At 37.2% G+C, this 23,780-nt stretch overlaps 1 protein-coding gene across 9 annotated transcripts in view; it reads left to right on the top strand.

Moving 5' to 3' along the window:
* MLLT10 (MLLT10 histone lysine methyltransferase DOT1L cofactor) overlaps positions 1–23,780 on the top strand; it is a 213,732-nt gene that overhangs the window by 138,317 nt on the left and 51,635 nt on the right. For 6 of the 9 annotated variants that reach the window (XM_023223168.2, XM_023223165.2, XM_023223164.1 and 3 more), the window contains 5 exons: positions 737–992; positions 3,619–4,188; positions 11,249–11,293; positions 12,147–12,179; positions 19,424–19,471. In XM_023223168.2, coding sequence (XP_023078936.1) covers positions 737–992; positions 3,619–4,188; positions 11,249–11,293; positions 12,147–12,179; positions 19,424–19,471 — 952 coding nt within the window. The remainder of the gene's footprint in view (positions 1–736; positions 993–3,618; positions 4,189–11,248; positions 11,294–12,146; positions 12,180–19,423; positions 19,472–23,780) is intronic. The other 3 variants (XM_023223166.2, XM_023223172.1, XM_023223167.1) reach the window with 2 other exon arrangements.

Raw genomic sequence — 23,780 nt, 5'->3', positions numbered from 1 at the left:
TTAGTCCCTTATTGTCACCTTCCTGTGTTGAACACTAAAGCTTATTTTAATTTCATGTCTGAGAAGTGTAGACATTGTTAAAAAAAAAAAGATGTTGCTTGACAAATGCTTATCTTCAATATTACTGTGTGTCACTTCATAAATATAACTAATACATACTTTTACTAGTTGTTGCAATTTGATCCTGAAACAGCCATCTTTAAATTATCTATGCTTTTTCTTTCTTCTTCTTCTTTTTTTTGTTTTTTGAGACGGAGTCTCGCTCTGTCGCCCAGGCTGGAGTGCAGTGGCTGGATCTCGGCTCACTGCAAGCTCCGCCTCCCGGGTTTACACCATTCTCCTGCCTCAGCCTCCCGAGTAGCTGGGACTACAGGCGCCCGCCCCTCGCCCGGCTAGTTTTTTTTGTATTTTTTAGTAGAGACGGGGTTTCACTGTGTTAGCCAGGATGGTCTCGATCTCCTGACCTCGTGATCCACCCGTCTCGGCCTCCCAAAGTGCTGGGATTACAGGCTTGAGCCACCGCGCCCGCCCTTCTTTTTTTTTTTTTTTTTTTTTTAAGTAATTATAATAGACTTAAATTGTTTTTGGATGATTTTCTTAGGTGAACTGACTTATTTTTAGAACAGAAACTTTGTGTTTATTCTGCAAGTTCTTATTATTAATGTGTCACCTATTGTTTTCTGTAACTAAAATGTAATCAACTCTTTTTCCTTCCCTTTTTGAATCAAAATGTTAGACTTATACAAGCACTAGCAACAACTCTATATCTGGATCATTGAAGCGCTTGGAAGATACTACTGCACGATTTACAAATGCAAATTTCCAGGAAGTCTCTGCACACACCTCTAGTGGAAAAGATGTTTCAGAGACTAGAGGGTCAGAGGGCAAAGGGAAGAAATCTTCAGCTCACAGCTCAGGTCAAAGGGGAAGAAAGCCTGGTGGTGGAAGAAATCCAGGAACAACTGTGTCAGCAGCTAGCCCTTTTCCTCAAGGTATTAGTGATGTTTTAGTAAAATACTTGTCTTTAAGATGGTTAATAATAGTTATGCTTTGTAAAAGAATTTTTAAAAAATGGATGTTCTAGATTATTATATGTTTAGTTGCTATAGTAAGATTAAAGATGGTGTTTCCTATTAAATTTTTCTCATACTTTTTCTTTCCTTTTATAATATGATTTGTGTTTCCAGAGTTGAATTGTAATTTTAATGTTTAACTAGACATGGAATAATGCTTAAAATTGGGGAGAAAAATAATAAAAGCTGGAGCTTTGCTTTGAGTTCTCTAGAACAGCCCTTCTTTTTGTTTGAGATGGAATCTTGCTCTGTTGCCCAGGCTGGAATGCAGTGGCGCAATCTCGGCTTACTGCAACCTACGCCTCTCAGGTTCCAGTGATTCTTGTGCCTCAGCCTCTTGAGTAGCTGGGATTACAGGTGTATGCCACCATACCTGGCCAATATTTGTATTTTAGTAGAGATGGGATTTCATCATGTTGGTCAGGCTGGTCTCGAACTTCTGACCTCAGGTGATCCTCCCGCTTTGGCCTCCCAAAGTGCTGGGATTACAGGCTTGAGCCACTGTTCCTGGCATCTTTTCTATAAGTGTTTTTTATTTATATTTCCTAAATGTTAAAAACAATTCAGGTTGACCGGGCATGGTGGCTCACATCTATAAGCCTAGCAGTTTGGGATGCTGAGGCGGGCAGAATTCTTGAGGCCAGCTTGGGCAACATGGTAAGACCCCATCTCTATAAAAAATTTAAAAATCAGCTGTGTGTGGACTGGGCACAGTGGCTCATGCCTGTAATCCCAGTATTTTATGAGGCTCAGTCAGGTGGATCATCTGAGCTTAGGAGTTGGAGACCAGCCTAGGCAACATGGCAAAACCCTGTCTCTCTAAAAAATACAAAATTAGCCGGGCGTGGTGGCACATGCCTGTAGTCTCAGCTACTTCAGAGGCTGAGGTGGAAAGATAGGTTGAGCCCAGGAGGTTGAGGCTGCAGTGAGCTGAGATTGCACTACTGCACTGCAGCCTGGGTGACAGAGTGAGACCCTGTCTCCTTGGACAGGCAAACAAAATTAGCCAGGTGTGGTGATGTGCGCCTGTGGTCCCGGCTCCTCAGGCGGCTGAAGTGCGAGGATTGCTTGACCCAGGGAGGTTGAAGCTACAGTGAGCTGTGATTGTGCCACTGCATTCCAGCCTAGGCAACAGAACAAGACCCTGCCTCAAAAAGCAAACAAACAAAAAACAAAAACAAACAAAACCCACTAAATAAATAAATACAATTAAGGTTTACATTTTTTAGTAGATAAATACTGGACAATTTTTAGGGGATTTACATAGGTCTCAGTAAATAAGTTGATTAATAATGCATTTGTTACGAAGTTTGAGGTTTAACAGGTTAACACAACACCCTGTTTTCTAGGGTGTGTGTGTGTGTGTGTGTGTGTGTGTGTGTGTGTGTGTGTTCTGAGACAGGGCCTTGCTTTGTTGCCCAGGCTGGAGGGCAGTCGTGTGTTCATGGCTTACTGCAAGGCTGACCTCCTGGGCTCAAGCATTCTTCCCGTTTCAGACCTTCAGTTAGCTTTTGCCTCCACCTTTGTCTCCCAAGTAGGTGGGACCACAAGCATGCGTCCCCATGCCCAGCTCATTTTTAAATTTTCTGTAGAGATGGGTTCAGCCTCCTGAGTAGCTGGGATTAAAGGGCCGCGCCACCACGCCCGGCTAATTTTTGTATTTTTAGTAGAGTTGAAGTTTCATCATGTTGGTCAGGCTGGTCTCGAACTCCTGACCTCATGATCCTCCTGCTTCGGCCTCCCAAAGTGCTGGGATTACAGGCATGAGCCATTGTACCCACCCTAAGGTTCTTATATCTTAGAATGGCATGGTGGGGTACTGATGTTCTTTAAAGAAAGAATAAGCAGTGATGGCTGATTTCTTTATGAAGTTGCATGAAAATTGGATTGGGAGAATGTGAGGCATAGATTAGATTCCATATGATCATTATTTTGTCAAATTTTCTGTTGTGGTAGATTCAGCTGAACAATAACAATGACTGGTATGTCTTAAAGTTAAAACTTAGAACTCATAACCTAGGAAACGTCTTTAGGTTCTTATTGTATATTGGGAACATTTTCAATCATTCCTTCACTATTCAAAAAAGAAGTTCCCCTATACATTTAGAGTCAGATTATAGTCTTGTTAACGTCTTCTTGCATGACTGGAAAGGAGACTACTGTTCTTTAGTCCTTCCTCAGGCATACGTGAGGTGTTAGGGGGAGAATTGCGGAATGTTGCTGTGGCAAAAGGTAGGTGAAATAAAACACATCTTATATCTTAATAATTATTTAAGTAATAGCTTGCAATTCCACAGTAAACATTTAATACCATCTATAAAATGACACGTATTTTTAAAGGTAATTTTAGGGATAAATTTGACTTCAGTAATAAGTTTTCAAGTCTTAATATACTGATGTCCTAAGTGTCGTAGTTAATTTTTTTAACTCTCTCTTCTCTTTAATGATTATATCATGTCTGCTGCTTATGGGAACTTTAGTATCCAATTTTTCTGTTCCCCCTCCCCCACCTTCTTTTTTTTTTTTTTTTTTTTTTAAACTACAGGCAGTTTTTCAGGAACTCCAGGCAGTGTAAAATCATCTTCTGGAAGTTCGGTACAGTCTCCCCAGGATTTCCTGAGCTTTACAGACTCAGATCTGCGTAATGACAGTTACTCTCACTCCCAACAGTCATCAACAACCAAAGATGTACATAAAGGAGAGTCTGGAAGCCAGGAAGGGGGGGTAAATAGTTTTAGTACCTTAATTGGCCTCCCTTCAACCTCAGCTGTTATTTCACAGCCTAAAAGCTTTGAAAATTCACCTGGAGATTTGGGTAATTCCAGCCTTCCTACAGCAGGATATAAGCGGGCTCAAACTTCTGGCATAGAAGAAGAAACTGTAAAGGAAAAGAAAAGGAAAGGAAATAAACAAAGTAAGCATGGACCTGGTAGACCCAAAGGAAACAAAAATCAAGAGAATGTTTCTCATCTCTCAGTTTCTTCTGCTTCACCAACATCATCTGTAGCATCAGCTGCAGGAAGCATAACAAGCTCTAGTCTGCAGAAATCTCCTACATTGCTCAGGAATGGAAGTTTACAGAGCCTCAGTGTTGGCTCATCTCCAGTTGGTTCAGGTAGGGGTTTGCCTATTATTTTTTTCCTTCACTCCCACCACCTCCCTTCCTCTGTCTCAAAATATTTTCAACTGTTTTTGGAAACTTGGAATTACTTGGAATTACTAAATGACATTTAATTAAAGTGAAATTTTTTAGTTTTTAAATTTTCTAATGGAAAATACAAAAATGTCTTAAAATCTTAGATGATTTTTTTTTTTGGGAAAGATGTTCGGCACTAATTTGATTTTACTTAATTAAATGTAGGCTAAACAGTCTATTGGTCGGTCATTCATTACTTACAAAACACTTAGAATTTATTTCCTTTTTGTTTTACCTGCACAGTATTTTTAAAAAACCAATGCAGAATTTACATTTAGGGTGTGAGTGTTTTTACCCTTTGTTTTTTGTTTTGTTTTGAGCTCCCTTTCTCTAAACTTCAATTTTAGTCATCATTTTCTAAATGACTTCTCACACAGGTATTACTTGAATTACTCTATCCTGGGACATTTTTATATCAGTGATAAATGATTTAAGTTTGTGGAATCTAGCAGTCACGTTTCATTTCAGGAGGTATCCGAAATGATTTAATTTTGTTTTCAAATATACTTCATAATTTTACCATTCTTTTTATTATACGACAAGTGAGTTGATATACATTGTTATTCACACCATTGGGATATTTCTGTAACTTGCAATTTGTGTTATGAATATTATTTTCAATTTTTAAAAATTTCTTCAAAATGCATGTTTTTAGACAGACCCTTAGCAGTTAATATTAACTGAAATGTCAGCATTTATCTTTTAAATTGCATCTTGAATTGAAGATAAATGGTTTTCAATAAATGTTGAAACCTTTCTTCTAGTTTTAGATTTCTGATTGTTGAAATAACAAGAATTTAGCTAAGATAAATTATGGATTGTATTTGTTCTATTAGTTGGTGGCAAGGGCAGGTAGGAAATGGTATGGAAAAATGATACAATTTAATGAAGAATGCTCGTGTTTTTTTTTAAATACAAAATTTTAGATTGTTTTAATAGTTATGAATACAGAGTACTAACTTCAGTAAACAAACAGAAAAAAGAGCACTCCAAGAGAGAAAATATTATATGTAAAGGTCAGATGTGAGAAATAGTAACTATAACTGTGATTTGTTATGTGCCAGTTATGTTAATATTTATCATCTAATTTAACAACAGTTATAAAATGTCTTCATTTTACAGCTGGTGACACTGAGGCTTTGAAAGATAAAATAAGATGCCCAAGATCACATAGCCAGGAGTTTCTTTGTATTCAGAAATGAGTGGAATCTATAGATGCATTAAGGATGGTTCTAGAGCAGGATTTATCAGTCTTAGCATTATTGACAATTTGGATCCGACAAGTCTTCATGTGTTACCCTGTGTATTGCAGGATATTTACCAGAATCCCCAGTCCCTGCCCCCTACAGGCCAAGAGCATCATCACACTCTCCCTTCCCACAGTGGGAGTAAAAAATGTCTCCAAACATTGTTTAACGTGTTAAATGTGTCCAGGGGACCAAAACTACCTCTGGTTGAGGCTCACTATTTTAGAGGGGGAAAATATATATAAATTGCAGTGAGAAAGAAGTTCATAGAAAAGGTTTAGATATATTGCATATTTGAATGTATGCTTTTTATTTATATGTTTCTTTGGAGACTAGAAGGGCTTAGCAGTAAGCCCCCTTGTCACAAAAAGTACCTTTAGACAAATTTAATTAAAAAAATTGAATTTCTCTTCATTTTTAGCAAGAGGCATAATTAATCACATGAGTACCTTACTGAGAAGATAAAGCTAGATTTGCTTTTGTGGGGAGACCTCTTTACTGATTTTCTGTAGTTTTGAAGCATAGTCTGAGAATTTCTAAATTTCAGAAATCACTTTTGAATGCTTATTTGAAACACATCTCTAAATTAATAAAATTAAGATTTTGATTTACATCCCTGAAAATATTTTCCTATCTGTTACAGATTTGGGGAGATGTTAGGTATAAGGAATAGTGTTCTTCATAGGATGGTTGCTTTCAGAGGGCAGTGTTTGTGCTACTCCTGTGGCAGAAAAAAAGGATTTGTATCTCTTACCATTAGGTAAACATAATAATTTAGGGGGAAATTCTTATAAGTATTAGTTCACAAAAATAAATGACCTAAGAAATTTATCTGCCAAGAAATTTTTAAAACGTTGTGTTTAAAAATTACTCTGGGGCTGGGCGTGGTGACTCACACCTGTAATCCCAGTATTTTGGGGGGCTGAGGCGGGCGGATCACCTGAGGTGATCGAGACCATCCTGGCCAACATGGTGAAACCCCATCTCTACTAAAAATATAAAAATTAGCTGGGCGTGGTGGCATACACCTGTAGTCCCAGCTACTAGGGAGGCTGAGGCAGGAGAATCACTTGAACCCGGAAGGCAGAGGTTGCAGTGAGCCAAGATCAGGCCACTGCACTCCAGCCTGGGAGACAGAACGAGACTCCATCTCAAATAAACAAACAAACAAAATTACTCTGAAGATGTTATATGTCTTGTTAAAGCTATAATCATGGAATAAGATTATTGAAAACTATTTGAGATATATTCTTTAGTTTTATATATGTTAATAAACATTTTAAGACTTAGTGCAGAACATTTATTGATAATAGTAAAAAGTGTATCCTTATCCAGAAGAGGCTTGGCTTCATGCCATGAATATTTAGGAATTACACTGCTTTAGTCATAATAAGTTAAGAATTGCTAACTGCTGATGAACACTGAGTGTGTGCCACACATTGTGTTAAGCAGTTAATAAGCATTAAGTGTTATTCCTTATTGTATAGGACAAGAAACTGAGACAGAATTCTCTTAGGTTTTAAGTGATGGAAATATGCATTTTCCCTGGGTCCAGAGCCGTTTAATTAGACAGTTTAACAGGTGTTTGCTGATGAGTGTCTAACACCACACTAGTGTAACGTCAGTTTTACTTTAAGCAAAGAGATCCCTAAACAAATTTGAACCAATAATTTAACTTTCTTACTAGTATGAAAAGTTAATTTTTCCTTTGGACTAATTTGAAATTGAGAAATCATTTAGTAATTGGGGAAACAAGCTTCCCCCCCATATAATAAATAACTAGGAAGGAGAAAATGTATACAGTCATCCTTTGGCATCCATGGGGAATTGGTTCCAGGACCACCTGCAAATACCCAAGTCCAAGATGCTCAAGTTTCTGTTATAAAATGTCATAGTATTTTCATATAACCTATGCACATCTTCCTGTGTACTTATTCATTTCTAGATTTCTTATAATATCTAGTATCATGTAAATGCTATGTAAATAGTTGTTATACTATATTGCTTAGGGAATCATGACAGGAAAAAGAGTCTGTACACATTCAGTACAGACTCAATTTTTTCCTCCAAATATTTCTATGCAAGGATGGTTGAATCCCCAGATGTGGAATCCCACAAATACAGAAGACAACTGTATTATGTATTACATCATCACAAATTGTTTTTCATGATGCTCTTTTTAAAAGATTGACTTTCTTGAATGACAGGTTGATAATTTAGTAATGTCGAAGATGATCTTTGTAAGCACATTAGTTAAACTGTAACATTCACTATAATACTCCCGAGGCTAGGGGCTGTTTCTGACATTCACAACTGTATCCCCACTTCCAACACAGTGCTTTAAACATAGTAAATGTTAAACATCATTTTTTAAAATGAATGAATACCATTAGTTTTCTCGAGTGTATGTCATGTGGTTAGTAGTATCCTGTATGATTTTGTACTTGCCCTCTGAGTGTTAATAGCTAAGCTGTAAGACAAATTACTTTATTTGTAGAACTCTTCTTTTTTTCTTTTTCTTTTTTTTTTGAGTTGGAGTCTTGCTCTATCACCCAGGCTAGAGTGTAGTGGCCCGATCTCGGCTCACTGCAACCTCTTCCTTCCAAGTTCAAGCAATTCCCCTGCCTCAGCCTCCCTAGTAGCTGGGACTACAGGTGCATGCCACCACACCCAGCTAATTTTTGTATTTTTAGTAGAGACGGGGTTTCACCATGTTGGCCAGGATGCTCTCCATCTCTTGACCTCATGATCCACCTGCCTCAGCCGAGCAAAATGCTGGGATTACAGATGTGAGCCCCTGGGCCCGGCTATTTTTAGAGCTTTTCGTATAGTATTTATTTTGCCAGTTTATGATGAAAAATATTATTAAGTTGGAAAAGATCATGGAGAGATTGAATTATACTTTGAAGTAGGCAGAAAATGAAGGCCAACATTACCTGAAAAGAAAGTAAAGGTCTGTTTGAGGGAAAAGCCTAATAGGAACAGGAAGCTTGTGTTTGTGGCACTGTGAAGGTAATGTTTGTAGGGTAGCATGGGTTCGTGGAGAGATGAGTGGCAGACTGAAGAAATCAGACTGATAAGCTAATGATCTTTTTCTTAAAACAACTATTCTGGCTAATTACCGTTATAAAAGAATTTCATTAATGGAAAAGAAAAAAATCCTGTCTCATTCAGCTTAGCAATGCTTATATAATGTCTTCTTTGAGTACGTTTAAGTTTCTTAGGAACTCTTTAGTTGCTCTCTCATTTGATCCTGGGAACAGCCTTGTGAAATAGGATAGCTCCTGTTGATGTTGTTATTTCTTCTTTACAACTAGGATGTAAAGCAAGAGTAGAGTCAGGTTCTAATGTTGTGATTCCCTCTTGAAATTATTGGCTAGAAGTATTAGTTTTAATAGTAATCAAAATTCTCTCATGACATGTTCAAATTGTAGCAGAGTACATTTTTTCTGGGAACCGTAGATCAAATTAGAGTAGAAGCCTGGAAAACACCTATAAAATGTTTGATTCAGAGTTTAGAATGTAAAATTTTTATTGTGGATTGAAGTGTGTCCTGATAAATGACCTGTTTTATAGTGACTTGTACAAAATGGAAAATTAGTATGTTTTTAAAAGAGATTTCTAAGAGTTTTAAGTTTGGGGCTTATAGGTTTTGTTCTTCTTTTGACTGAACTCTTTTCTATGTACGTTCTTTTGAGTTCTGAACAGTTAGGCACAGGGTCTTTTGAAACATCAAAAACAGTTTTGGAAGAGTTGACAATCCGTCCTTTCTTCCTTGCTATTTATCTTCACCACATTACAAAAATTTATGATTTACTAAAGTGAAAGTTGAGAACATCTTTTTCTTCACTAAAACCATCTTGTTATTTTCTCTGAGAAAAGTCTGATATTCATTAACCCATTTATGCCGGAGGTTGCAACTTTTTTTGTGTGAAAAATCAGACCCTGGTGATGACCTTGAGCAGTAGGATATAAATAACTCCCACAAATTTAGGTTCCAGTAATGGAACACGAGGCATAAAGAACTCAAAGTGCAAGGGGTTGATGGTTTAGCATTTCCTGGGGCGTACTATATCCTTTCAAAGTACAGGTTGAGTAACCTTTATTAAAAATTCTTGAGACCATAGTGTTGGAATTTCAGATTTTGGGGGGATTTTGCAATACTTGCATTATATATACTTACCAGTTGAGCATCCCTAATCTGAAAATCAGAAATCCAAAATGCTGCAATGAGCATGAGAGTCATGGAAGCACTCAAAAAGTTTTGGATTTGGGGGCTATGGTTTTGGTTAAATAATATCCAAGGAATTCCCAGGTATCCCTCCTTTAAAAAACTTTTGCCAACAGTGTTAGCCATAAGGGAATACCAGTTGCTTCCAGAATTAGCAAACCCAGGTCCTTTGAGTCACAGCCTTGGTCCAGTTTTATCAGTTATATTTCCCTTAGAAAGCCATATAGAAATTAAGTTCTCATATTCTGAGCAGATTTTGCTTTTAGTAATGTTTTATTGCCTTATTTTCTGCACCTTCTGCTTGTTCTCGTTTCGGTGGAATAAAAGAGTAAGGGTAATAATGTCTTATTCATTTGTTATCTTTCTCTTTTTTTTTTTTTTTTGGAGACCAAGTCTTGCTCTGTCACCCAGGCTGGAGTGTGGTGGTACAATCTCGGCTCACTGCAACCTGTTTCCCATGTTCAAGCAATTCTTGTGCCTCAGCCTCCCAAGTAGCTAGGATTACAGGCATGCGCCACCATTGTGTTTTTAGTAGAGTCGGGGTTTCACCATATTGGGCAGGCTGGTCTCAAACTCCTGACCTCATGCGCCCACCTTGGCCTCTCAAAGTGCTGGGATTACAGGCTTGAGCCACCACACGCAGCCATCTTTCTCAAAAATGAATGGTTCAAGATAGTGAGCTAAGTGTAACTTAATAAGTTTTATGCTCCTATGTAAGTCATAATGTATTTATGCTCATATATCAACTAAATTATCATACTTAAATTGTGATTTCCACATGAAAACAGGATTCAAATGTTTTTGGCAAACTCTTCCCATCTAATGAATGACCTAGGCCTAGAGCGGTGGCTCACGTCTGTAATCTCAGCACTTTGGGAGGTCGAGGCAGGCAGATCACTTGAGGTCAGGAGTTCCAGACCAGCCTGGCCAACGTGGTGAAACCCTGTTTCTACTAAAAATACAAAAATTAGCTAGGCGTGGTGGCGTGCACCTGTAGTCCCAGCTATTTGGGAGGCTGAGGTGGGAGGATCACTTGAACCCAGGAGGCAGAGGTTACAGTGAGCTGAGATTGTGCCACTGCACTCCATCCTGGGCTACAGAGTGAGACTTTGTCTCAAAAAAAAAAAAAAAAAACCGAAAATCTAAAGCGTATTAGTGTATCATGTTGTGAATCATACTTTCTCCCATTAATGAAGCCTTATATTCTCAGACACTCGTTATACAGATTCATTTGTAAGCCCTTATGTCTTTCCCTCACTCTGTAAAAACACACAGATACATTCCACACACTCCCATTAAGATTTATGAGAATTCTGTCACATTTGGTTCTCCCCCTCACATCCCAATTATTAGCTTATAATTTTTGTTTTTGAAGTTCTAGTTGGCCTACTTAATTACACTCTTAGGTGAATTTCCCTCCATTTTTCTGGCCTATTTCTTTTTTTACCTTTGAGTCACTGACAATTTATTCACTGATTTCCTTTTTCCTTCCTCTCAACAGAAATTTCCATGCAGTATCGGCATGATGGAGCTTGCCCAACAACTAGTAAGTTGTCTAACTGGGTTGATAACCTGAGCCTTTTTTCTCCTCTGGTGCTCTTTCTAGTATATTATGCCACCTGGGAACGTCTCAATTTTAATTTTCCAAAATGCAAGTTTTTCTTAATTGAACAGATATTTTTTCTCCTGCAGAGATAATATACTACTTTGTCTTGTTATGGGCCCATATTACAGTCAAATTGTGTATAAATTTTAATTATTGTTGGTCCTTTATTATGGTGCTTTTATTGCAGAATTGTAACTTCACCTCCTTCTTGAAATAATGTGTGTGTGTGTTTTTTTTAAACATTTTATTTTCTATTCTTAATATAATGTTTCAGTATTTGTATATTTGCACTAGGTGGCTTTCTTGATTAGTCTTCTACATGTGTTGAGGCTTTCTTATACTGAAGTCTAGGAAATGAGAATATTTGATAGGGTTAGATGATATAATGAGGTTTTTATTTATGATAAATATTGTTAAGTGTGCCCTAAGGCAGATTTACCTATATAGAATTGCATCCTATAGTGACTCGCTTTTAGCAAGACATTACATTGACATAAATGTCTTTTAAAAAGTTATTTGAAATACATATTTATTACTAAGGAAATTATTGTCATTATGGCAATATATCTAACATATCTCAATTTAGTTGGTGATGTGTTAGCAAGTGGAATACAATATTTAAAAATTTATACCATGTAAAAATGGAGCCAAGCTTGCAGTTTTAATGATTCAAACAATGATACATGATAGACTTACTGAAATTTTATTATACTGATTCAGTCTATGGCTATGTATTTCTTTTGTGTGTTTGAGAATGATCTTAACCTGAAGTCCTTTTTTCCTTACTTAAAAGCGTTCTCAGAGTTGCTGAATGCAATACACAATGGTAAGTTTTATTAGAATCTTCTCTAGTGGTTCGTTTATCACAAAGGTTGCCTTTTGTAGAGAATCTTGATTGAAAGCTGGCATGTTCTATTGATTAGATGAAATCCAGTGCTGCAGTGAGTCAATTATTCAGCACCTTAGTGAAAAATTTTTGTAGATTGCCAATAAGAGGATGATAGGTCAATATGGTTCATCAGTTTGGCTTTTATTGTTTCTTTTTAAGGCAAAATGATAATAGTGTTTAAAGTTTCTGAAGGTCTTTTTATTTTTACAAATGGTTTTTCTAGTTCTTTTGAGATCTCTCTTGCCAGTGCAGGTAATTACTGGTACCTACGTGAAGAATTTGCTTGGAATATGAATTTTATTTTTTAGGGTTTGGGTTTATTAATATATAGGACACTTTAATTATTTTACCCCATATTCCACATAGCAAATAAATGGAAGATAGTATTTTAAATTACATCTGGTTTGGTACGAGGTGTTTTACAGTGGAATTGTATCGTTTGCTGCATTGGGTTCTGAAATCAGCATATAAGGCAAATACTGTCTTTGTAATGTAATTATAATGAAGATTATTCTTGCAAAAAATGTTTGAAAGTTTCTTCAGTTTCCTCAAAGAACCTTCCATAATCCTTTGATGTTCAAAAATTCTCATTTTGAGGGTAGTGTCAACTTTGTTGATTTTCTTTTTCATTTACTAACCGATCTCATTTATTTGAGACTGTTTATGTTCAAGACTCATTTGTTCATATTGCTTGATTCCAAGCAGTTTTTCAATACATTTTTCATTAACTTCCTGAAATCTTGCATATTTTGCTAATGTGGTTTAATTTGCAGACAGTATGTGTTGCGTTTGGATTTTATTGTCAAATGTTTACAGTATCTACAGCCAACAAGAGACTAATGGCATAATGAGCAGGCATAGACACTCTTGTTGCTTTAAGGGTGGGCGCTGTTAGGATGGAAGGCGTATCTTACAAGTTATTTTTTATAAATAGTAGATTGATTCATAATTCTTGCCTCCCTATGCAACCTGTGCCTGCGGAAGTTTAGATAATGAATACTCTTGATAACAAGGAGTCCCTCAACACTAGGTATCTACAGGGAAAAGTGATTGGCAGCATCCTTGAAAATAAAATAAACTTGTTACTGTTCTTTGGTAGAGAACTATAAAAGCTGAAGTTGTTTAACATCTTCAGTTTGCGTAAGTAAATTTAGAATTGTTCTTTTATTTTTTAATCCTGAACATCTTTAGAAAATAAACTTGGGATTAAAAGAAAGTAGACATCATGGGACCAATGTAATGGATTTATATTTTTCATTGCAAGTGCAAGTGTAGGATTGACACCTAGTGAATGATGTTTATCCTGTGGGTGATTGGGGGAGAGTCTCTTGCACTTCGTTGGAAAAATTTGTACTGTTATTTTCTCTTTTTTTCTCCGCCAGCAGTTAGCTTTTCTTTCTCTTCTATTTTCTTTTGAAATTTTTTGTGTTTGGTTTTTTTTTTTTCTTTTGAGATGGAGTTTTGCTCTTGTTGCCTGGGTTGGAGTGCAGTAGCTCACTGCAACCTCCGCCTCCTGGGTTCTCCCGGGTGGACTCCCAAAGTGCTGGGATTACAGGCGTGAGCCACGACGCCCAGCCATACCCTTTTCTAGTTGCTTAAGATGGATGGTTGGATTATTGATTGGAATCTTTTATCTTTATGAACACAGTCCTTTACAGCTATATATTTTTAGTTTTTTTTTCTAAGTTTTTATTTTTTTTTTAGAAGCAAAATCTTGCTTTCTTACCAAGGCTGGCGTGCAGTGGCATGATCATAGGTCATTGCAACCTTCAACTCCTGGGCTCAAGTGATCCTCCCACCTCAGTCCCCTGAGTAACTGGGACTACAGGCGTGTGCCACCATGCCTGGCTAATACATTTCTTTCTGAGATTATATCTGCCTTTTATGATTTCTTTGATTAGTCCTTGATTGTTTTTCTCACAGTATTTTCTCCTTGACTCTTTTACATACTCCCTTGGAAAAATCTGCATACCTACAGCTTCAAGTATCTCCTGTGCTTATTAGCTTTCCAAATCTATGCCTCCAATTTAGACTTTTCTCCTGAGTTGCAGATTTATATTTCCAAAAACCTAAGAAGCTTCATTTCCGTATGGTACTCAGCCACCTCAGCCAGACTTATGCTAGGAAGTTAACCTCAACTCTGCCCTCTCATTTTCCTAGTCATCTTTTTTTAGAAAATCTTTTTTCTATTATTGATCAGTTTAACTTCCTTTTCTTTTGTATTTCCACTGTCCACTTGGTTATGTCCTACATTGTCATCTGAACTGGTTCAGCAAACTCCTAACATTCGTTCCATTATCCAGTCCCTTTTCTAGATGCTACTGGAATTAATGGTCAATCTAAAGTGCAAATCCGACCATGTCAAACTGTCTTACTTAGAGAATTTTCTGGGACTAATGGGATAAAATTTATATGTTTTCACATGGCATGTGGAGTTTTTCTTCATCTCGTTGTAATCTGACTCTCCAGTGTCATCCCTTCTTCTCCCCATCTTTATGTTGCATCAATAGAAGCTACTTGTAGTTTCCTGATATACTATTATATGCAACATCTCTGATGTAGACCTTGTTTGTATCTGTTGATGTGGACTTCCAACTTTATCTAGTAAAAGTAGTCATTAAAACTAAGTGTAGTTTTATTTACTTCCTGCAAAGTTTTTTCTTTTTCAGACTCTTTGATAGAATTAACCCTTTCTGGTCGGGTGCAGTGGCTCACACCTGTAATCCCAGCACTTTGGGAGGCCGAGGCGGGTGGATCACCTGAGGTCGGGAGTTCGAGACCAGCCTGATCAACATGGAGAAACCCTGTCTCTACTAAAAATACAAAATTAGCTAGGCATGGTGGCGCATGCCTGTAATCCCAGCTACTCAAGAGGCTGAGGCAGGGGAATTGCTTGAACCCGGGAGGCGGAGGTTGCGGTGAGCCGAGATCATGCCATTGCACTCCAGCCTGGGCAACAAGAGCGAAACTCCGTCTCAAAAGAAAAAAAAAGAATTAACCCTTTCTTTTTTCAATACTTTTGGGTTCTTGTATGTGATGTTCTAATACTTCCTCCAATTGATTTCTACTCTTTCTCTAGACACTTATTTTTGTTTCTGTGAAATATATCTTAGTCATATTTATCTCACATTTGTGAAACTTCAAAAAAAAATCTTTCATTAGACAGTTGAAACTCTGAATTATTTTCATCATTTATTCTGGCAACTGATGCATTTCAAAATGTTTTAAATAGAACTTTATAAAACTAAAATTTATTACTTCACAAAACTTATTCTGGAAAAATTAATACAAGTGTAATGACCAAGAAAATATTATTATTATTATTTTTGAGACAGAGTCTCACTCTTTTGCCAGGCTGGAGTGCAGTGGTGCAATCTCAGCTCACTGCAATCTCCGCCTCCTGGGTTCAAGCGATTCTCCTGCCTCAGCCTCCCGAGTAGCTGGGATTACAGGTGCCCACCACCACGCCTGGCTAATTTTTGTATTTTTAGTAGAGACGGGGTTTCACCATGTTGGCCATACTGGTCTCAAACTCCTAGCTGCAAGTGTTCTGCAAGTGATCCATCTCGGCCTCCCAAAGTGCTGGGATTACAGGCATAAGCCACCGTGCCTAGCCTCTTTGGCTACTTTAAACCAATATTTCAAAATAATATTAAAAGTGAGAAAGGCCAAAACAAATGTATGAAACAACTCTAGTAAAGAACCAAGTTACTATACTAAAAGAGACAAGACAGTCTAATACAAAGTTAATTCCCAAAGAAAATGAACATATTCCCAAGAATATATATGGAACTTATTCTAGGACAGTGTAGCAATTAACAGTTGTTTTCATTCATTCAACAGTTATGGCAAGCCTATTAGATGATTAGCTAAATACTGACAAAATAAGATGAATAAAAGCCAACTTCGATCCTAAATGAGTTTATAGTCCAGTCAGGGAAAAAAAAAAGGCTCGTAAATAAATTATTAAAGAACCTGGCAAACACTAGAGCAAAATCATCCCTGAGACATGATAATGAAAACTAGGAGGATGATATGCTAGTTTTCAACTGGACTATAAAAAAACTAAACTATAATCTTTAAATACATACTACTTGTTTCATCATTTTTACAAGCATTTAAAATACTTCTATTAAGGGAAATAGAGAAATTAAACTTACAATTTATTAAGATCATGAAATCTCTTAGGCTGCGTCATTCCAAGGCACCACCACAAAACCAAACATGAAATACAAGGGGCCGGGCGCGGTGGCTCAAGCCTGTAATCCCGGCACTTGGGGAGGCCGAGACGGGCGGATCACGAGGTCAGGAGATCGAGACCATCCTGGCCAACACGGTGAAACCCTGTCTCTACTAAAAAATACAAAAAACTAGCCGGGTGATGTGGCGGGCGCCTGTAGTCCCAGCTACTCGGGAGGCTAAGGCAGGAGAATGGCGTAAACCCAGGAGGCGAGGCTTGCAGTGAGCTGAGATCCGGCCACTGCACTCCAGCCTGGGCGGCAGAACGAGACTCTGTCTCAAAAAAATAAATAAATAAATAAATAAAAAAGAAATACAAGGCACTTTCTTTTATGGGCATCTGTTTAATTCTCCATATAGTATTCTTTAAGATATTTAAATAACTACTTTTTACCCTTTTCAAACTGCCTTAAAAGTTTCCGGAATTTCCTTTACATAATATATCTTTGCGTACCTTTAAATATATCTTTACATATATAATATACTTTTCGTAACTTTTTCCTTTTTCCTCTGTTGAGACAATAATTTTAATATTATTTCTTCCATTTTTTAATTTCCTAAATTTCTCTGATTGTATGCAATTTATCCTAGTGTACCTAAATTGGTTTTTGAAATTGGTAAGGTGTTTTCCTAAAGTACTTTTCTTTGTATCAATATTATCCTTAATTCCTTACCTGAAAACACCCAATTTCAAAAGTTTATGAAGTTATTTCACATACCCAGAAGAACCACCTTAAGTCCTAAGATCCTCTCTGAGAAAGAACAAATCAAGACATATGCTTTAATCTCAATATCTATGACTGTTAATATATAATATTTCCTTGGGGTCATGCATGGTGGCTCATGCCTGCAATCCCAGCACTTTGGGAGGCCGAGGTGGGCAGATCACTTGAGCTTAGGAGTTTGAGACCAGCCTGGTCAACATGATGAAACCTCTTGTCTGTCAAAAATACAAAAATTAGCCAGGCGTGATGGCACATGCCTGTAATCCCTGCTACTTGGGAGGCTGAGGGGGGAGAATCGCTTGAACCCAGGAGGCGGAGGTTGCAGTGAGGTGAGATCGCACCACTGCATTCCAGCCTAGGCGACAGAGCAAGACTCTGCCTAAAAAATAAATGAATGAATAAATAAATAAATACATAAAGTACTAAAGAACTTACGTCAATTTTCACAGCAGTATATTGCTAATTGAGTTCCATGTCCCATTTATTGCGCTTTTAAATTCCCTTTAATTATGATGCTTCTGGTTTGAGACAGCTGTGCTCACTAAACAAATAGGGTTTGTTGGAGGAGGTAATGTTAACCAATTATTCATATATATGTGCTTTATGATGAGTATACATATAAATGTCAATTGATTTTAGAGGTGAACATTCTCCCTCAAGAACAGGGTTCTATGTAGGCTTGTCAGACTAGTTTATAAGAAACTGAATCTTTGTCCTTCATATGTGTCCCTTTTTTATTTCAGGGAAGCATTAAGTGGATAGGATTCCATGAAGTGGGATGAGTAATACTCATATAATTGTTCCAAAGCCAGTTTCATTTGAGATTCACTATGTGTAATGAGATATTACTGATGGGGGATGAGTTGTCACTGTGAGCAGTATGGAGATTGAGAATATACTCATTCTAAATCTAATTTCCTTTTAATCACAACAGACATTTTTTCTTCTTATGAGTTAGTGTGTTCTTTATGCTTACACAGTAAATTGTCACATCCTAGGATATATCAAGTGCTACTAAGTTTGTTTCAATACACGCAAACTGAATCACTTGGTAAGGGATGATGAGGTTAAAAAAGGGGAAGGGAACTAGGCCTTGGGCATCGTAAAGAGCTGCAAAGCACATTGATTGTACGGGGTTGAAATGAAATTCTAAAGAAAAGGCACCTGATGGGTAGTAAACCTAGACTTTAGAATTGCTGTCTTGAATCAGAAAAATGGTAAGGAGCTACGATGAGTTTGTGGGAGACAGAACACATGATGAAATGATATGAAGTCTTATGGGCAGGGCTGTGATTATGCCTGTGTAGGAAAGAATTGGACTAATATAACACAGTCTTGATAATAAGATAGTATAAGACTTACACTATAGATAAGACTTTCCGTTTCAAAGTATCCAGGCTACTTTGTTGCTCTTGGTTCCTTAACGATAGGCTTCAAAGACTCTTTTTTTTTTTTTTTTTGAGACGGAGTCTCGCTCTGCCGCCCAGGCTGGAGTGCAGTGGCCGGATCTCAGCTAACTGCAAGCTCCGCCTCCCGGGTTCCCGCCATTCTCCTGCCTCAGCCTCCCGAGTAGAGTAGCTGGGACTACAGGCGCCCGCCACGTCGCCCCGCTAGTTTTTTGTATTTTTTAGTAGAGACGGGGTTTCACCGTGTTAGCCAGGATGGTCTCGATCTCCTGACCTCGTGATCCGCCTGTCTCGGCCTCCCAAAGTGCTGGGATTACAGGCTTGAGCCACCGCGCCCGGCCGCTTCAAAGACTCTTAAGGGATAAACACATTGGGCTGGTGAGTCCTCCACTGGGGAGAAAAAGTAGTTTTCACATTTGGCTGGTGAGTCCACCACTGGGGAGAAAAAGTAGTTTCCAGTATCCAGGTTAACTTTTATAATGCAAAATGAATCTACACTGTTTCATTGAAGCTACGAGAGGGGTGGAACCTGAAAAGTTCCAATTGAGTGAGGGAAGCAGTGCAAATGGGAATGAGTTGTATAATGATTACTTTTATGTTAAATGGTAATGCCGTTAGTACTCGCTTTATTTGGAGCACTGCTGTTTTTTAAATTTACATAGGTTTCATGGGGATTTTAACCCCGATGATCCACCCCCACACTGCATCCCTGCCCCCATCATAATATCTTCAGTTTTTCAACTTGTCTATCATGGTTGTTTTTAGGAAGTGGTGATTAAAAAGCTGAAATTAAAGTGTGTCTTTTCTTTAGACAGAGATGACAGTTCTACACTAACAAAGCAAGAACTTAAATTCATAGGTATGTACCAAACTCCAGCATGGTTCTAAACATAATAGTGTTAAATTAATCCTATTGTAGCTTGGAAACCTTCCCATACAAAGCAATATTAGCAGTATGTACTCATTTAAAAAATGATGCCTGAAAGGAATTATCTTTAACCTTGGATGGTAGGTGGGATGAGCTATAAGTTCTTATCGTTGTACTTATTTGGATTTGTCATGTTGCTTAAGTCATGGTAGATAGATCTTAGAATTCCTAAAACTTTACTTGTAAGGGCCTAGGCTCCTAGATCTGATTTTGTAAGGACCACTTTCTACACCTGTGTCCCTTCTCTCACTGAGATCAGGAAGAATATTAGACCATATTTCATGTTTTATAATCATGATAATTCTCTGCTTCTTTAACATATATCTCAAATACTCTGGATCAGTTCAGGGAGAACATGTGTATTCTGATCTACAGAATGAAATCTACTACTCTTAACCGCTTGAGGTACTATCCGCTCATTTCTCTCCCCTAAAATCCTCATTTTTAACATGTTGATAAAGCTAATTTTATAGGCTGTATCTTCAATATGGCGCTTTCCTTCTTGAGACTGTCTTAGTTTTTTATCATTTGACAGGAATATATTACGTTCTTTCTTTATGTCTATATGTAAGGTCCTGGTTAGTTGCTTTGGGGAAATAACTATACTGCAAAAGATAAATATGTGGCATATGAGTCCTCCCCTTAAGAACATACACTCTAAAAAGAAAAGAAATATATATATATATTATATATATATACACATATATATATTTTATATATATATACACATATATATAATGTAAAAATATATATACACACACATATATATGTAATAATTTCAAGGGATGTACTTATAAGAAATATAAAAGTATGTACTTATAAGAAATCTAAAATAAATATATAAGTAATTTCAAGGGTTGTACTTATAAGAAATATAAAAGTATGTACTTATAAGAAATCTAAAATAAATATATAAGTAATAATTTCAAGGGATGTACTTATAACTTCTTTAATGGTCAGGAGGAGTTCAAGGCCAGGGAAAATTGCTTTCAGCTGAGGGAATGAGCTATCCAGGTAATGTAACGTTTGACCTGATGCTTAAAGAATATGTAAAATTTCGTTACTTGGAGATATAGAGATCAGAGCTAGATTCTTAGTCTGAGCTATATATAGTTAGCATGAGCAATGGCATAGAATGAGAATACACAGGCTGTGTAAACTAATATATGTAGTATGTGTGTTTTTTATATATATACACATTTTTTTTCTTGGCATGTTTTACCTCCAAGATACTGATATTTGACATGAAAAATAACATTAGCTATTAGTCCAAGGAATTGAAAGCAGTTGGTGTTAGTTGGAAAAAAGATAATCAAACCTGTACTTTAGGAAGTTTCAACTGGTGGGTGGGTAGCATGTAAAAAGGTGGAAAAGAGCTAACGCTGAAACAGAGTAACCCAATAGTTTTTTGTTATAATCTAACCAAATTTATTGATGGCCTGAATGAGGATCCTGGAAGTCAAACTGATGAGATGTGTATTACCCAAGAAGAACTGGTGATTACAGAAGCTGGAAAGGACGGGTATTCATTTACTAACACAGTATTTAGGTAGAGATGTTTAGCACAGAGCTTGGGCACCAAAGAGAATTGAAAGCCACTTAAGGGGTAGTAACTGAAACTCTGAGATTGGTATAGGCTGAGAAATGTGGATAGAGAAGACAGAGAAAGAGGTTGAATCAGGTTTATTGTAAGATAGGGAAATCTTAATAGTAGAAAGGAGATTAAGATTCAAGGAGTGATATTTCATAGAATCTGGAACAGGTGGGAAGAGATCAAGTGAACATGTAGAAAAATTAAGTTTGAAGGAAGACAAGGAATCACTGTGGAAACATTCACTGTCAGAAAACCCCCGACCAAACCAAATGAGTTTTCTAAAACCTTCATAATTTGAATTAATGAATTTTTAAATTATTATAAATTTTAAAAATAGATTTCCTCCCAAAAGAACTGATTCTTTCAGGTATGTGTAGTAACCTGAATGTGTTTACAAAAGCGTTTTCTCTTTAGTGTACTTCAGAATAGGGCTTTAATGATTAAATAAGAGTATTAAATAATACTTAAATATGCAAAGGTTATGCATCTCAGCTAGTTACTTTATTTTAAATTCTCAATATCACCTGAGAAGTGATCTCTCTCCTCTCCTCTTGTATTTTTTGTCCGAAATACCTCTATCCTGGAGTTACTGTTTGTGCCTGCCTATGTGTCATTTTCTCTGCCTGTTCCTTACTATTACATAAATCACCAAGTGCTGCCTTCTGGACATTTTTTCCAATTTACTAATTTGAGGCTTTCTAGACATGACTTTTATGTTTAATTTTTCTTCATTGTTTTCAAAACTCTTCTTTGATGTTGGTTCAGGTGCTTATCATTTCTTGCACAGGTTATTCTACTATCCTCTTTTTTCTTTTGTCAGTATACCTAGAGTTCATCAAATGGGCTTACTCAAGCCAGAATCTCAGAAAGGAAGGTAGGGAAGAATGTCATTTAATTATCTATGATTTAAAAAAAAAAAAACATAACTGCCAAGAATGCCAAATGTTGCTTGTCGTCTTCTTCCTTATGGTACTCTTCTTGGGAAAACAAAGTATAATTGGAAAGTGCTTGCTTAGTGAATCGGACATCAGAATAAAGGCAGTTTGATCATGTTTAAATATTATAATCTTGATAATACTTTTTTTCACTCTTATAATGTATTTGACTACTTTGCAGCTTCCTTGCACATTAACTTCTGGTCCTGCATTTGTAGAAACTATGTCCCAATCACCTTCATTAAACCTGGAGTTGTAGACCATGTCCTCGGTGGGCTGTTTCTATAGATGGCTGATATACTTGTTTCACACTCAGAGGGTCATTTTATTTCAGGATCTCTTAATATATATATGGATATATATCTCTGGATATATGTATGTGTCCATTCCTACCAGAGTAGCGTATTTATATAATAACAGCTGGGTATTTGGAATTTTGCTTCTCATACTTTTTTCCATCATGCGTGCATTAGTAGCAACTAATATTTTTGTTTCAAAGGTGTATTTGAAAGCTTACAGCTTTGGCTTAGGAAACCAAAAAACTTTATTTCATGTTGCCAATAATAGAAAATCTGATTTTCCACCCAGATTAGGTCTTTTATAGAACTATAGAGAGAAATCAGCATAATAAACATGAGACATGAGGGAAGATAGTAGTAATTTGAAACAGAATTTTAAAAGAGAAATTTTATATATTCAGCTATATTTTATAATAGTCAAAGCAAAGAACACAGTAAAGGGGTAATAACGCAATGGTTACAGCCAAGGAACTGAATAATAAATGGGTAAATCAGATGAAGAAAGTTTCCTAGAAAGAAGGAAAGTACCAAGACTGTGGTGCCAAGGACTTAATAGACTGGGCACGGTGGCTCACGCCTATAATCCCAGCACTTTGGGAGGCTGAGGCAGGCAGATCACTTGAGGTCAGGAGTTAAAGACCGTCCTGGCCATCATGGTGAAACCTCATATCTACAAAAAGAAAAAAAGGAGCCAGGTGGGGTGGTGCACGTCTGTAATCCCAGGTACTTGGGAGACTGAGGCATGAGAATTGCTTGAACTTGGGAGGCGGAGGCTGTAGTGACCTGAGATCATGCTACTGCACTCTAGACTGGGTGACAGATGAGACCCTGTCTTCGAAAAATAAAAAATAAAAGGACTTTAATAGAAGTGACTTCCATTATAAGGAAATGTACAAAATATGAAAAGACTAGACATACAGAGATATTTATCATAGCAAAAAGTTGCGAGTACTGGGGATTGACAAAATTATCACAGTGGTTATATTATTATTATTATTTTTTAATCAGTGTCTTGCTTTGTTGCCCATACTGGTATCAAATCCCTGGTCTTACGTGATTCCCCCACCTCAGCCTCCCAAGTTGCTGGGATTACAGGCGTGAACCACCGTGCCTGACCTATTCTGCCACATCTTTCTATTATTTTTGAGACAGAATCTTGCTGAGTCCAGGCTGGAGTGTATTGGTGCCATCATAACTCACTGCAGTCTCAATATCTTGGGCTCAAACAGTCATCCTGCCTCAGCCTCTTGAGTAGCTGGGAATACAGGCACACACCACTACACTCAGCAATTTTTTTTTCTTTTTCCTTTTTAGTAGAGATGAGATTTTACTTTGTTGCCCAGGCTGGTCTCCAACTACTAAGCTCAAGTGATCCTTCTGCCTCGGCCTCCCAAAGTGCTGGGATTACAGGC

This window comes from Piliocolobus tephrosceles, chromosome 9 (assembly GCF_002776525.5).
Source record: "Piliocolobus tephrosceles isolate RC106 chromosome 9, ASM277652v3, whole genome shotgun sequence".
Classification (NCBI taxonomy): domain Eukaryota; kingdom Metazoa; phylum Chordata; class Mammalia; order Primates; family Cercopithecidae; genus Piliocolobus; species Piliocolobus tephrosceles.
This window is presented reverse-complemented; position numbering and strand designations above follow the sequence as displayed.